The sequence below is a fragment of the Protopterus annectens genome, chromosome 5.part1 (assembly GCF_019279795.1).
Source record: "Protopterus annectens isolate FY-2018-M chromosome 5.part1, PAN1.0, whole genome shotgun sequence".
In the NCBI taxonomy this organism is placed as follows: Eukaryota; Metazoa; Chordata; order Ceratodontiformes; family Protopteridae; genus Protopterus; species Protopterus annectens.
In genome coordinates this window covers 87,850,806-87,865,686 of record NC_056736.1, presented here as the reverse complement: position 1 = coordinate 87,865,686, position 14,881 = coordinate 87,850,806, and the positions used below count along the sequence as shown (strand labels likewise).

The 14,881-nt window shown below is 37.8% G+C and overlaps 1 protein-coding gene across 1 annotated transcript in view; it reads left to right on the top strand.

Annotated features, from left to right (window-relative positions):
* The window catches only part of MYCBP2 (MYC binding protein 2), a gene marked incomplete in the record, with an annotated part of 5,088,083 nt that overhangs the window by 4,257,823 nt on the left and 815,379 nt on the right, over positions 1 to 14,881 (top strand). Inside the window, 1 exon segment of the mRNA XM_044072904.1 lies at positions 3,025 to 3,194. Coding sequence (XP_043928839.1) covers positions 3,025 to 3,194 — 170 coding nt within the window.

Genomic DNA, 14,881 nt, shown 5'->3' with positions numbered 1-14,881 from the left:
TATTTTATGTGTTTAACAGTTAAGCCCACAGTTCATATGTGCCTATTTTCATGATTGGCACAGGTGCAGTGTCTGGTTAAATGAGTTGCTCAAAATTGCACAATATACATATCAGGATTGTGAATATCAGAGGGCCATAGAAGAGAGTGTAGCTCATAATCCTAATCTTTTACATTACATTTGACATTTTCTCTCTCAAGATAAGCAGCTAATAATAGAAGATGAAAAAGAGAGGAGATAAAATCTGAAAAGCAAAGTAAGAAATGCAGATAAGGTGACAGACATCAAATGTAAAATAAAATAAGAAAGGAGAGAGGAGTATTAATATAAAACTGAAGGGTTTTAGCATAGGAAATCATGTAACAGAAAGAGTAAACAGTCAAAATAGTGTACAAAAAATAGGCAAAAATCTAAAATTGTTTCTGCCTGGCAGTAGAAGCAGTGTGTATTTTTCAAAACATATTTGTAACAGCATGTACAGAGGGCCATAGAACAGCATTCCCCATGATATTATATCTATGTCTACTTTGTCAGTTCAAAGCTAAGCTAAAAACACATCTGGGTTCAATGCGAAATTGTCACTGCCTAAATCCGGGATAGTTAACCTTCGGCTAGACTAACAGTCATCACACATGACTCTCCTACTTCTCCTTACTATCCTAAATCCTCTCCCTTTTTAGATAAATTATAAAGAACAACATATGTTCTAACTTTGAATGTAAAATATACTTCACTGTTATTCAAATTGTTTTTTTGTTACCTATGTTTGGAGCTTTTCTCCCCGGGCCTCCACTGAAAATGGACATGTATCCAGTCGGATCCTCCCGGTCAACAAATGTAAAATAAAAAAAAATAAATAAAATAAAATGTTTGGCTGTCATCTTTCAGACAACATTGCAGCATTTTGTTAGTTGTAAAATACTGACTAAAGTTTTGTTTTTTTGTAACGTTTAGTTGGCAGTTGACAATTTTATTACACAGGTCTGGTGTTTAATTTTGTTTCATATCTATCCATGTAGCCTGAAAGAACAAAGCCACTTTGTTTCAGGAGATACGGTATGCATTTTAGCTTTACTTCTTATACTCAAAAGAACACCAAAAATAGGATGAAATGGTCATAAATTAGTTGAATTGCTAAAAACTCAGATTGCATGTGTCTTTCTCACTTGATAAAACTTCATCAGAACTGAAAAAAATATTTCATACCTGGTGCGGTTTAAAACCATTTAAACCTCATTACTGATAGCACAAAAATTAAGCTACCAGTGAAAAGGGTGGAAGAATTTAGCATGTCAGTAATAATGCTGTAGTGTTTCTATCATTCAGTTCAGGTCAGCAGTTGGCATTTAATAAGAGTTGCCATGTCATTTCTCTGTATTCATCCGCTCCCTCATTGTACAATGTCCTCCCTCAGATAAATTTGTTCACTGTTAAGATCTGAAAATATTTTTTTAAATGCATGCATTGATATAACAGTGTCTTATTTTTGTCTTTCTTCCTGTTTGCATATACGTTCATACATCCTTTGATTTAATATTCTGTTAGTTTTGCCAGTGTAAAATGTATCATAGCTAGAGCACACAACATTGTAAATCACAATGGAAATAATGCATCATATTTTTTTCTGTCAGAAATGTTTTAGAATGATGTGATAAATTAATGGGCTTCAGAAATAAACCTGCAGTAGGAGCAGACTCTATATTTAAATTTTCCTTTGATCATGGTGTTAGTACTGACCTCAGGTGACTTACCATTTCCATCAAATGCTCAATGTTTGAATTCCTTTTGTTAGTGAACTTTAACACAGCACTGATAACCTTACTCAGATCATCATTATTGCTGTCTTTAACGGAAATGTGACTTGATAGTAGTTCGTATATCAGGAGCAAAAGAATGTTTGAATGTAGTGCCTGCTCCTATTGCAGGTTTACTTTTGAGAGTGTTTTAGTTTATTACAGTATAAAAAACTTAATGTAGAAAAACATTGTGATTGTAACAGTTCCTTTGCGGTTTACATTGCTGTCTTGTCTGACTGTGATGTGTTGTGCACTGGCAAAACTAAGAGAAATTTAAATGAAAGGCTTGTATGAGCACTCGTATGCAGTCGGGGCATGAAATAATAGTGCACTGCTTAAATGTACTATGCAATGCACAGATTAATAAAAATGTGTGTATGTATGTATATATATATATATATATATATATATATATATATATATATATAAAGCATTCTTGGATTGACAGTGTACAGAGTATTTTGATGAGACTGAATAAGAATATCAGCATCAAGAGCACTTTGATTTGGTTCTTTAATGTGAAGCTATTTGTGACATGAAATATCTGTTATGAGTCAGGTGATTTGTAATAGTTTAAATGGCACAATGTCTGAGGTAATTTTTAGTTCTGGTGAACTCTTTACTAAGAGAAAAGATGAAAAGTGCTCAACATTTTAAATTGAAAAATCTGTTCAACTAGTGCAGTGCTTTTTTATTCCATTTTTAGTGTTATTTCTTGTTTGCACAGTGTTTTGTTACCCTGCTGATTACCAATGAAGCGTTCTTTTTGCTTCTTAATTCTGAAAGTGCCAGCCAGCAGATCTAAATGTAATTTAAAGGTCAGGACAGAATCATGTCATTGTTGGAGTGACCCCAGCAGAGAACTTTAGTATACCTGTTGTTGGATTGGCTGTGTAATACAAAGGAAAAAGGAAGTGATTCATTGTCACAGGGGATCAATACATATTCACCAAAATGACACATAATGAAGAACATTTCTTTCACACCTTTTATTCTAGTGACTTTGGGCATGTGCTGGCAGCTAACCAAGATGACCCCCCCCAAAAAAAAAAAAAAAAAGTTCTTCACAATAGATTTTGCAGATATAGTGGATAAAAAGTAGAAGGCAGACTGATGGAAGACAAAAAGATGTAATATTTCAATCTGTTGTATATTGATAAACAAAGTTTTGTAAATAATTTAAATGTTTTCATCTATGCATTTTTGTTGCTGGTCACATTTGTCAAAGGTTGCGGACGTTATGCTGGTGGTCAAGGCTATAACAGTATTGGTCATTTCTGTGGAGGATGGGCAGGAAATTGTGGAGATGGTGGCATAGGAGGAAGCACATGGTACTTGGTGTGTGATCGATGCAGAGAAAAGTATCTTCGGGAAAAACAAGTGGCAGCAAGAGAAAAGGTATGTTTATGGAACCTTTCTCCTGATCTTGTGGTGCACTTATATTTTTCCAAGCTTAAGTATAGCATTTTCCTATTTAATCACTTTTTTTTATGAGTTTACTACAGGTAACCAGATACATACCTGACAAAATAAGATAATTTATATTCTTTTCCCTAAGTCTTTTAGACTTTCACAACAACCTGAACATCGAGAGAGGACTGTTGGCTACAATTACCAAACCCCACCCCCACCCAAACAGCTAAACATAACTTACTTAGATGTTGTACTACCATGAGGTAGATTACTTAGTTTTATTTTTTGTGTCTGCAATATTTGACAAAACATTTTGTGGGATTAATGTTGGGATACTCATTGTACTGCTTAACTGCCCATAACAGTTAGTAAAAAGGTTAATAAGTGCTAAGTATGCTATTGATCTGTGAGGGTCTTAAGAAGCATAACTTCACATTCTAGTGGTAGTTTTTCACCTCTTTTTTTTTTTTATTTAATATATGAGTAACCCAGAGACAGACAGTGCAAGGATACATTGGAACATTTACTTGTTGCCCCTGTTCATGAGGGACATGGGAGCTAAACGAGGGAGTGAATTTACAGTCATCCAAGCTGCATTTGAGTAGAGTAAGAGAAGTATCTTTGCTTTATGTGGAGTGGAATAATGTTCAACAGTAGTGGTATTCTGTATAATCATATGTTTCCCTCCAACATGTCTGACTTATGTTGCAAAAGGGATTGAAATTCCTTGAGCAGGTATTCATGCTACCATGGAACTTGAGAATTTGTAATAGGTCAGAATGCATAGTGCCTGTTAAGGCTCTGTACGCAAGGCAGTGATCACCTCTTAGCAGACTGTATGATACAGAAAAGAACAAGACTTTGAGTTGATCTGCATAGCTTTTTTATGATTTAGGGCTTTGATTTGTTTTAGTGAGAAAGCATTGTGGTATTTCCATTTGTGACAAGTATTTGACAGGTATACTCAGTGACCTGCCTAATAACTAATGTGGGATGATTACATCCCTTGACCTGGACATCATACTTTTAGATATATGTTGTGCGAAGAAAAATGACTTGCTTGCAATACTGGATACGTGGTGATCAAATGACAGTTTGTTGTCTGTATATGTTCCTAGATCCCTAACTTACAAGATCAACTTTCAGGGGGGTGTTGTCTGCGTGATAGTTAGAGTGAGGGACATGGAAGCTAAGCCAGGAGATGAATTTGTGATTTCCTATCCAAATTTGAGTCATGCTTGCAAACTTAGTCAGCCATAAACCCATGACATTTACCTTAAATGCTAAAGAACAGTGGCCCAAGGACTAGACCCTGCTTTTCACCACTTGTGACTGATCTTTTGGAGGATTTGAAGCTGCCTACCCAAATTTCCTGGGTTCTTTTTGTAAGCCAGTTTGCTATCCAGTGAGTTACATGCGGCTGTGCAATTAGCTGGGTGAGTTATTCCACTAAACATGAGTTTGGGATGCTGTCAAATGATTTTGTGAGATCTAGATATTCTGTGTCTACTGATGTTATTCTGAAAAATAATTTAATTAACAGAGTTCTATATTCACATTTGTAGTGTGTTATAATGGGTTAATGTCATCTTATCAAAAAGCAGGCTTAGAAACGGTCACATTTGATTGAGGCTTCCCCTTTTTCAATGTTAGTGCAAAGCTGGTGCAGTTTATTTATTTATTTATTGTGAGGGACTGCAACACACAAACTAAAGTTCCTTATACCTCTTATTTAATTACAACAAACTTCAGGGTCACACCAGCACTGGAGAAAGACAGATATCCTGTGCTTATACTTGTGCTGCATTTCAGTAAAAACAGAATGATTACATTTTTATACAGTACAATCACCTTAAACATTTTTCATTTTAAAATTATTTGTCTTAGACTGCAGATCTATTTTAAAAATTATCTGTCCTATTGCATGTTGTTCAGTAAAGCATATGAAACACTGACAAATCACAACTGCTTATTTAGTAAGTAAATAAATAATTGTGATTTCTCAGTTTGTTTCTGCATATCCAAACTGTATTCCATACTTTTCAGTAAGTAGATCCAGTTTTATTTCCCCTGAATGTCTTCTGGAGACCCCCTTACTCTATTCTGAGACATTATGGTCTGTCTTCTGAAGTACTTTGTACAGTCTGTTTTGTTAGCTTTATTGTTGGCAAAAACAAGGGTATAAAACCAGTGTGTACATTTCCTGCTGTGCTGAGACATCAAGTCGATGCAAGTGCAAAAGAATAAAATAGGATTGACTTAAATAGTTTTGGAGTCTATTATGCTCGCTCAGAATTTGCAGGTTGAAAATAAAGTTTGGATTTTGGTCTTTTTTTTTTTTTGTTTGTTTATTTTGGAGGGGTAGGCTACAAAGTTTGTTTTTTCTAGTTTTTAGTTTAAAATAGAATTTCAGTCTGATTATATGTCTGTGCTGTATAGCTATTACTAAATCTGCCTTTTCTGTTTTAATACATTTTTACTCAAGTTCACTTTGTATGTAGCATAATATAGTCAGTCGTTTGTTAATTCTTGTGTAAAGACCAGAGGCAATTCAGAATGCAGACTCCACAGTCAATGTATGTGCTCTGGGACACAACCAGGTATCAGGTTGTTTTTTTGAATATTGGCAAAGAAGGAAAAGACTGTTGAATATGTAAAGGAACCTTGTTCCAAAGTTGAAACAATGACTGTGTTAAATGGTTTGCTCTTAAGACTGTCCTCGACTCCTCTATTCTTTAAGTAAAATATGCACCTCTGTTTAATATGCTTGGATTCAGCAATTCAGTATTTAGTAGAGACTGATATTCTTCACTCCAGAGTCCCCTGTAGAGCAAAGTTTACCCTTCAGATATCTGATTGAAAAGAGGCATAGAATTTCCAGTCTAGATGACTATGATTTATCTCAGCAGGTAATGACAAGCTGTGTAATATTTTGTTGAATACCTTCTAAAATCAGATAATCACCTTTCTTGTAGAAGTAAAGTTTTTAAAAATTAAGCCAGTAACTTTTAATGCCTTAGTTTTAACTTTTAAGACATTAGTCCTATACTTAAAATTACTACATGCAGTAATACCTAAATCCTTATATTCTGTCAACTTCTGTAACTTGTGGGGACCTAAGTTTATTTGATAATCAACCACTGGTTTCCCAAAATGCAAAATAGTGCATTTATCCTTATTAACTTTTAGGCTGGTTAAGTCTAACCATTCAGTCACCAAACACATGTAAGTGTTGAAGTGGTCAGTATCCTCTGTTGATTTAATAACACAACCTAGTCCAATGTCATCCACATACTTGGCCTTCCAAACATTAAATATCTGAGGAATAAATGAAAATACCAGGTTGAACTGTACTGGATCTAGAAATGACTATGGGGGGACCCCCTTCTTCACTTCAAGCCAGTTAGATGTAAAGTTTCTTGTCCTTATTCTCTGCAGTCTACCATGAAGCCTGTTATCCACCCAGCGAACAATGTATGGATTAACTATGTGTCTGAACATGGCATCAGTGATAGTAGAATGAGGGACATTGTCAACAGCTTTAGACAAATCCAAGTAAACTACCACTACAGACATGCTCGTATCTAAAGCAATTGTCACTGGGTCATAAAATTCAATTAAATTAATGAACGTAGAACTCCTTTTCTGAAAACATGTTCAGTGAGGTTCATGAAACATCTGTGAAAGTTTTGACTAAGAAAGGAAAGCAGTCCTCTCTCAAAACTCTTCCCCGCCATTGAAGTAAGACTGATAAGTCTGTGATTATGTATGTTGTCCATTGGGCCCCCCCTTATGAATTGAAATTATAACCATAAGTTTCAACTATCAGGAACAGTGCCAGAATACAACAAGTTGTTAAAAAAGTCAAGTCATAGTAGCCAAAGTATATTTAGTGCAGTTTTAGAATATTAATCAGGTCTCATACCTCTACCATGCCTAGTATGGCTGAAATGTGTTCACACAAGGGTCAGTTTGAAAATTGGGCGCATACAGTTGTCTTCTATCAAAATTCTAACGTCAGAAGCATTGTCAAACAGTGTAGCATTTTCTGCCAAGAAGTGCTGATTGAGCAAGTTCACCAGTAATTCTCCAACGTTCAGCATTTCACCTTGAACAGAAATTCGTCCAAAAGATTTAACCTTATTACCAGTGTATCATAACGTAGAAGCCGCGGTGGTACAGCAGTAGCATTGTTGCCTCACAGCAAGAGGTTCTGTTCGATTCACGGCTGGAGTGCCTTCTGTGTGGAGTCTGCATGTCCTCCCCGCGGTCGACGAGTGGCCTCCGAAAGACATGCGTGAATGGGCGTGCCTTCGCTGAAGGTTGGGCGTTGGGCTGGCAACTCGACACCATAAAACATCTACTGCCAATCATTAGCAGACCGGAGTTCCGCTGTGACGACCCCTAACTGGGAAAAGCCGAAAAGACAAAAAACAACAACCGATGTATCTAACTTAAGAATAAAATTTCTTAGAACAAGGGCTGCTAACTAAATTGTCTTCAAAATTACTTTTTGCTAATCTAAAAAAGGCATTTAACTATCTGGATACTAAATTTTAGGCCCATTTTAAATCATTTCTCTTGAACCTCTTCCAAAACCTAAATTTCTTCCTCTCTCTTTCTCAGAAGTTTAATATGATCAGTGTTCTACCATGGAGCTGTAGTCCTCAGTAAACTGTTAGATATTGTTTTCATGCACCCAGACGAACTTCACAAATGTTTTCAAAGTCCTGCCATTTATTCACCATTCATTCTTGTCAGGTACAGGTGGATACAGATTTCTGCCCATGCTGCAGCTGTGATTCATTTCTTGATTTGGTTTTGAATTGATCCTCTTCATGCTGTCAGTCATTAGGGCAATGTTCTGCAAAACTCCCTTTTACCAGGAGGAGACAACCCAACAAAGCTTTCAGTGCAGTCACTTCAGAGTTGCCTTCTTCTGTTCTTCAGTGAAATCTATCCTTTCATCAACATGATGAGATTGTTAGTATGGAAGATCAGGCTTCCTATCTCCATTCTTATTTGATAGTCTGTGGATTAGAGTTCAGTGAACATTGTATTTCATTTTTTTCTTTTTTTGTGATTTTCTTGCTTACTTGCTTTAAGTTTGTAGCTTCCTCAAGTTTTGAGTTGCAGCATCTGTTTGTGTAATTGGAGTTCTTCAGTTCAAATAAGTAGATAATTCTTTTTTTTCAGTTTGAGTTATAGCATACATTATGACTGAAGAATTGCTTCACAGTTCACAGTTCATCTAGAAGTTGGAGTATGAAGGTTGCCACCCTTTGTAAATGTACCCAGGCAACTGTGAGTTCTACCAGAAATTAAATGCCCATTACATTGTACTGCTGTGCTTAGGCAGTAGAGGATCACTTGCTTCTTCAACAGACTGCTTGCTGGAATCATAAAGGGATTATTGATGGCACAAGTCATTCTCTTGTAATTGTCAGTGAAGAAGCAGTAGCAGTATGACAGCTTGTCATTCTAAGGTAATCAGTGAAAATTGTGGTAGTCTTAGTATTTCAGAGTCACTGATGGTCAACTTCTGCTATTTGGTGTCACTCCTTAGGCAACTCCATACCAAAAGATGCCTTAAGAAAAAACCCATTGATGTAAAAAGCTGCTACCCCATGCCTCAGATCAGGGAAAAATGTTCACCCAGACTTTCTAGGATTATGGATTCCCATCAGGTAACTTTGATGCAAACCTGCTGGAACTGTGGACATCCACTAGCTCACACTGGGGTTTTATGCTCCAGACACCTAATTTATTATGTAGGAATTGAGCCATGAGAAAGCTTTCTACTGGGTCCAAATGGAGAGAGAAACTTGGCAAAGAAGAGGAGTAGTATTACTGGAACGGAATTCAAGTGTTGATGAGTATAGTCACGTGGTAGATCCTGTTTTCAAAAATCTTATCAAGAAAACACTGATGTGTAGACTTTATCTTATATAGCATATATTATGAAGAGAGGTAGGTTAAAAAATAAAAAAGACAGCTGGGTGCACAGGTACAAAGATAAAAAAGTGCCCAATCCTGGTGTACACACTGGTACCAGGACTGGAAACAAATGACCATGTAGAATCTCCAAGACATGGAAACATTCCCACAATGTGGTTAGGCCAGGCTCAGGAGGAGGATGCCCCCCTCCCCCTGTTGTAGAAGGAAATAGTAGCCCACAAAAAACACAAAAGCTGACAGACCAAAAAGAGTCATAAAGATGACAGAGCAGACTATTGAGGATAGGGACGAAAGTATGTACTGTTACTATTATGCAAGAAGCCCAGAATTTCCAGATAGATGATATTCAGAAAGATATCAGAGAAAATAAAAATGCTTGCACAAAAACTGTCAAAAAGCTTCAAATGTAAATTTGCATTCATTAATACAATAGAGCCATGAAAAACATTATAATGATGAAGAAACGTTGGTCTGCCTTGAAAAAGAAAACAAAGAGGAAGTGCAAAAAAATAGAGTAAAAAGCAGAGCATTTTTGAAAGGTATAAAAAAAAACCCGTGGACATGAGAAGGTAAAAAGATCTGATATGGTGCAATACTTATGTAGAGGAGAAAGCCACACTAATCAATACAAAAAAGCAGCCCCAAATATATTTGAAGAGAAATACAGGCAATGGAACCCAAATATGGAAAATGTCATAACAGAAAACAATTAGAAAGCAAAGGAGGAGAGTATAACAGAGAATAATTAAGGTAGAAGTTAATCAAATAGAAACTGAAGTTATGGATTATTAGTGAAGTAATGTCACAGCATGATTAAACAATGAGTCCCCAAACTAAGGAGAAACAGGTATAATGGGAGACATCTAATGACTTGTCATATGGTGATAATCTGGAGCCTTCTGTAGGAAACAGGTGCAAATGTTCAGTTGGGGTTACTAAAGGTGCAAGAAACAGTGCATACTCTGCTACAGAGAATGTTGTGGATTGATGGGCCAATGACTTCCCGTATAAAGGAGCAGCAGATGACGCAGGATGCAGCTGAAGAGGATATGTCACAAGAAACTTTCTGTAGCGTGCTTACATGAAACAGAAAACAAAGAATGTGCTCTCAGTTTAGAAGAAAATGATCTTAGGGAAGAGTTGTTTGATCTAATAGAGATGGATAGACATATTAACATTGATGAAAGAAACAGATTACAGAAAGTAAATGAGACTAAAATGTTAGAAATCTGATAAAACAGACAAACACAGTAATCAAGACTTCTAGCAGAAATATGTGAGATATAACAGAAGTAAATAGAATATATTGCTGTGCATCTCAATTAATAACAGATAGTTTTACCACAAAAACATATAGCAATAAGGGAAAAGAAGGGGAAAAAATAAAATGCCATTGTTGGAGCTGTGATGACCCACCACTGGACCAGCAGTCAAGGAGTCTCAATTCTCACCACTGGCACAAGTGGGGAACGTACTGGAGAATAACAGGTACATCACAGTATTTTCAGATCCAGCTGTCTGCATCAAGTGCAATTTCCCTTAAGAGCACACAAAGACCACAGTCAAGTCTGGGGCTGGTTTTTCCCTCTTTCTCCAGATCCCCAATAATACTCCTCACTGGCACATCTATATTGTTGAGATTTCAGCTGAGTGGCCAAGCCAAGACCTCCAGAACCCTCTCTGTCCAACCAGTGTTTCGTGTCCCTGCCCATGTAGCTGACACATGCACTCTTTGAGGTTTGATTTACACACACACACACACACACACACCTGGGAAAGGCTGGAACAGGTTTACTAACTATGCCCCCTTTTGCCCAGACTCTAAGGTAGTTATCACTGCCATCAGCCAACCCCTTATGTACTTTAACAAACGGTGTCCAATCTTATTGTGTAATATTAGTATTAATACAAATAGTAGTTTGATCAAGAGCAAGGGTATTAGGAGTGGCCCACACAGTGTCACCAGATAACTATGCAAGTACCCTCAAAACTTAAATATCTCTACACAATCAGCCACAATGAAAGGTTTAAATATATTTAATAATAAATAATAAAAGAATAAGAAAATAGTATACATTGACAGTAACATCAGAGTTCAACACCATAGGAAATATGTAAAACAACATTGCAGGACAGTCTCAAATAAAGAAAACTATCTAAACTAAGCTTTGCTATATTCTTGACTATATCAAAGAGAGTTACTATACTCTAGAAACTTACTTACAGAGCAAGGCAGATGTGTCGTGAATGGATCTTGTCAGGTCCAAGACAGAATACAGAATGCACTCTCTCAGAGTTTTCTCAAATTAATATCTCAAATATTACTGCTGGGATAACTTACAGAATGACATAATTTCTTGTCACCTGACTCTATCCCAGGTGAAACTCCCACTACTCGAAGCTGGCAGTATTTAGCATCTACCTGTGAAAATACATAGACCTCAGATCTTTGGCAGATGTTGGAAGTCGTAAAACAAGTGCATTCCTTCATACTTTCAGAGGTAGTAATTAGTTCACTCTAAAGACAATACAGAAAGTTTCTCAGCACAGACATTGTTCTTCAGTCTGGCTTATAAAGTAATTTAATTTCAGCTTTTTTTCTTCTTTTTTTTCTGAAGTTAACCTCCTGTATTCGAGTTTCCACTGTTAAAATATATACATTTAAACAGTTACAATTGTGCATGTATTCTATTCCAGTGGGACACACTCTGGTTACATTTTAAGCAATAGCACTTTATAAAATATCTTTTTAACACACATCTGTACAGACCATTTTGATGGCATACAGTTCTAATACATTTGTAAAACAAGCATCTTGTATACATCATGTTGATATTCACAAATGACATATATTTATTTACAGAATTCCAGATAGCTGTGCTGGCAGTATCTTCCTTTGTCTCACTTCTTCCCCCCTGTAGATTCAAGCTAGTTTTTCAAGTGACCCTTCAGAAATATTGCTTGAGAGGGATGAGCCTATCTGGGACTACATTACCCCATACCCTGTCTTAAGCTCCCAGCTGCTTTGTCATTGCTGACCCCATTATAGTGTTTTACTGCAAATCACATGCCTGCAACCCTAGACTCCACCATAGTAATTTGGGATTGTGCTGGCTGGTTCCCTGTAGCCGTAGATCCCCTCAGACTCCTCTTGCCTTCTACTGCAAATACTTAGCACCAAGGCCTCCCTATCATGTCAAGGTTTCATCATGTTCGCGTGGTACAGTCTGTGTCCCTGAGAGTACAGACACCTTCTTTAGTGACCACTGTTTACAGGCTACAGGGGTTCAATATCCACACCACTGAACCCCAATATGTGGATATCCCACCACTGCCAGCCAATAATGTGACAACCACCACTGGGCCAGTAATCAAGGAGCATCAGTCCTCACCACTGACACCAGTGGGGGGTCATACACTAGGAGGATAACAGATGCACACACAAGATTAGCAAATCCAACTCTCTGCATCAAGTGTAATTTCCCTTAAGAGCACACAGAGACCACAGTCAGTCCGGGGCTGGTTTCCCTAGATTCCCAATAAGACTCCCCAATGGCACAGCTATAGAGTTGAGATCTCAGCTGAGTGGCCAGGCCAAGACCTCCAGCACCCTCTCTGTCCAACCAGTGCTTCATGTCCCTGCCCACACGCACTCTTTGAGGTTTGATTTACACACGCATACACACCCAGGAAAGGCTAGCACAGGTTTACTAGCTATGCCCCCCTTTTGCCCAGATTATAAGGTAGTTATCACTGCCATCAACCAACTTCTTATCAGCTACTTTAAGACCCTTAACAAAGGGTGTCCAAACTTACTGCGTAATATTAATATTAATACAAATGGTAGTTTGACCAAGAGCAAGACTGTTAGGAATGGCCCACACAGTATCGCCAAATAACTGTGCAAGTACCCTCAAAACTTAAATATCTCTACACAGATCAGCCACAATGAAAGGTTTAAATATATTTAATAAATAATAAAAGAACAAGAAAATACTCTGTATATATTCACAGTGACATCAGAGTTCAAAACCACAGGAAATATTTAAAACAAATACAGGACAGTCGCAAATAAATAAAGAAAAATATCTAAATTAAGCTTTGCTATATTCCTGAGTATATCTAAGAGAGTTACTGTACCCTAGAAACTTACTGAGCAAGGCAGATGTGTGGTGAATGGACCTTGTCAGGTCCAACTGTCTCTCTCAGAGAGTTCTCAAATTAATATCTCAAATATCACTGCTGGGATAGCTTGCAGAATGACATCATTTCTTGTCATCTGACTCAATCCCAGATGAAACACCCACTGCTGAAAGCTGACAGCATTTAGCATCTACCTGTGACAATACATAGACCTCAGATCTTTGGCAGATGCTGGAAGTCATAAAACAGTTACATTATTTTATACTTTCAGAGGTAGTAATTGGTTCACTCCAAAGACCATACAGAAAGCTTCTCAGCACAGACATTGTCTCCGACCTGACCTATAAAGTAATTTAATTTCAGCTATTTTTCTGAAGTTAATCTCCTAGATTCCAGTTTCCGCTGTTAAAATATATATATTTTAACAGTTACAGTGCATGTACATTTCTGTTCTATTCCAGTAGGGCACACTGTGATTATATTTTAAGCACAAGCGCTTTATAAAATACCTTTTTAACACATGCCTGTACAGACCAGATGTTCTTCGTGTTGCTTTGTTGCAGTCATCACATTTGGGTTATCCTGCCAGGGGTAGCCCTCAGTAGGAAGAATACATGTGACTTACTATTTCTGCGTCGGTTGCTGTCGCTCCAGGACTGACGTCCGGTCATCAGTGGTATAAAATCAGGCAGCTAAAGCCATTACATCAGTCTTTCCTGCCGAGGAGCCCGAAGCAGAAGCAGTTTGCATGAGTGCCGGTCAGCTCCTACCTGAGTTTTCATTTCCGAATTGAAGTTGAAGTTTTCTAAAGCTAAGTGCTCCATTGGGGATCCATTTTTCTTGCTCTAACTGATTTCAGAAAAAGTTAACAATTGTCTCACCTGTGGAAAGCAAATACCACACAGAGACTTCCATTCTTACTGAGTCACCTGTTTAGGCCCAGACCACGACATCCCTCGCTGTCGTTTTTGTGCTTTGTTCAACGCCAGAACTATACTTTGTCAGGCCCTTATTGTAGCTAGATAGTTTCACACTCAGTCCTCGAATTCCGATATGGCTTCGGTAAGCCATCCAACTACCGATCTTCCGAAAAAATGTAAGGATAAAGGCAGAGACAAGACCACACAGGTCCAAAACTGCCAACGACGCTTCCGCTAAGCTAGTCGTCAGTTCTCTGGTCCTCAGTGAGGCGCTTTCGCAGCCCCTGATGGATTCGCAGGCCGCTACCGAGACCCTTTTGGAGTCCGGTATGCCACAAGACTCTTCTTCGACTTAGGATCATGCGGATGTCCCTACCTTGGATGGGACCAGAGCCGCTGAGCAGGCACAGTCTTCTGAGACAGTACTTCGCACTACCGATACTCAACACAGTCTGATGACTTCTTTTGCATCTTCATTTCTTTCTAAAACTACCGAGTTTCTAAGGTCCATGGTACGAACTACGCCCAAAAAAAATGACGACCCAAGCTCAGGCACCTGCTTCCTTGCTCGAAATGGCAGAAGACCTTATTATGCTTATTAGGGGAAGCCAGGCTACCCCTTCCAAAAGAAAAAGAGCCTTGTCCCTAGTA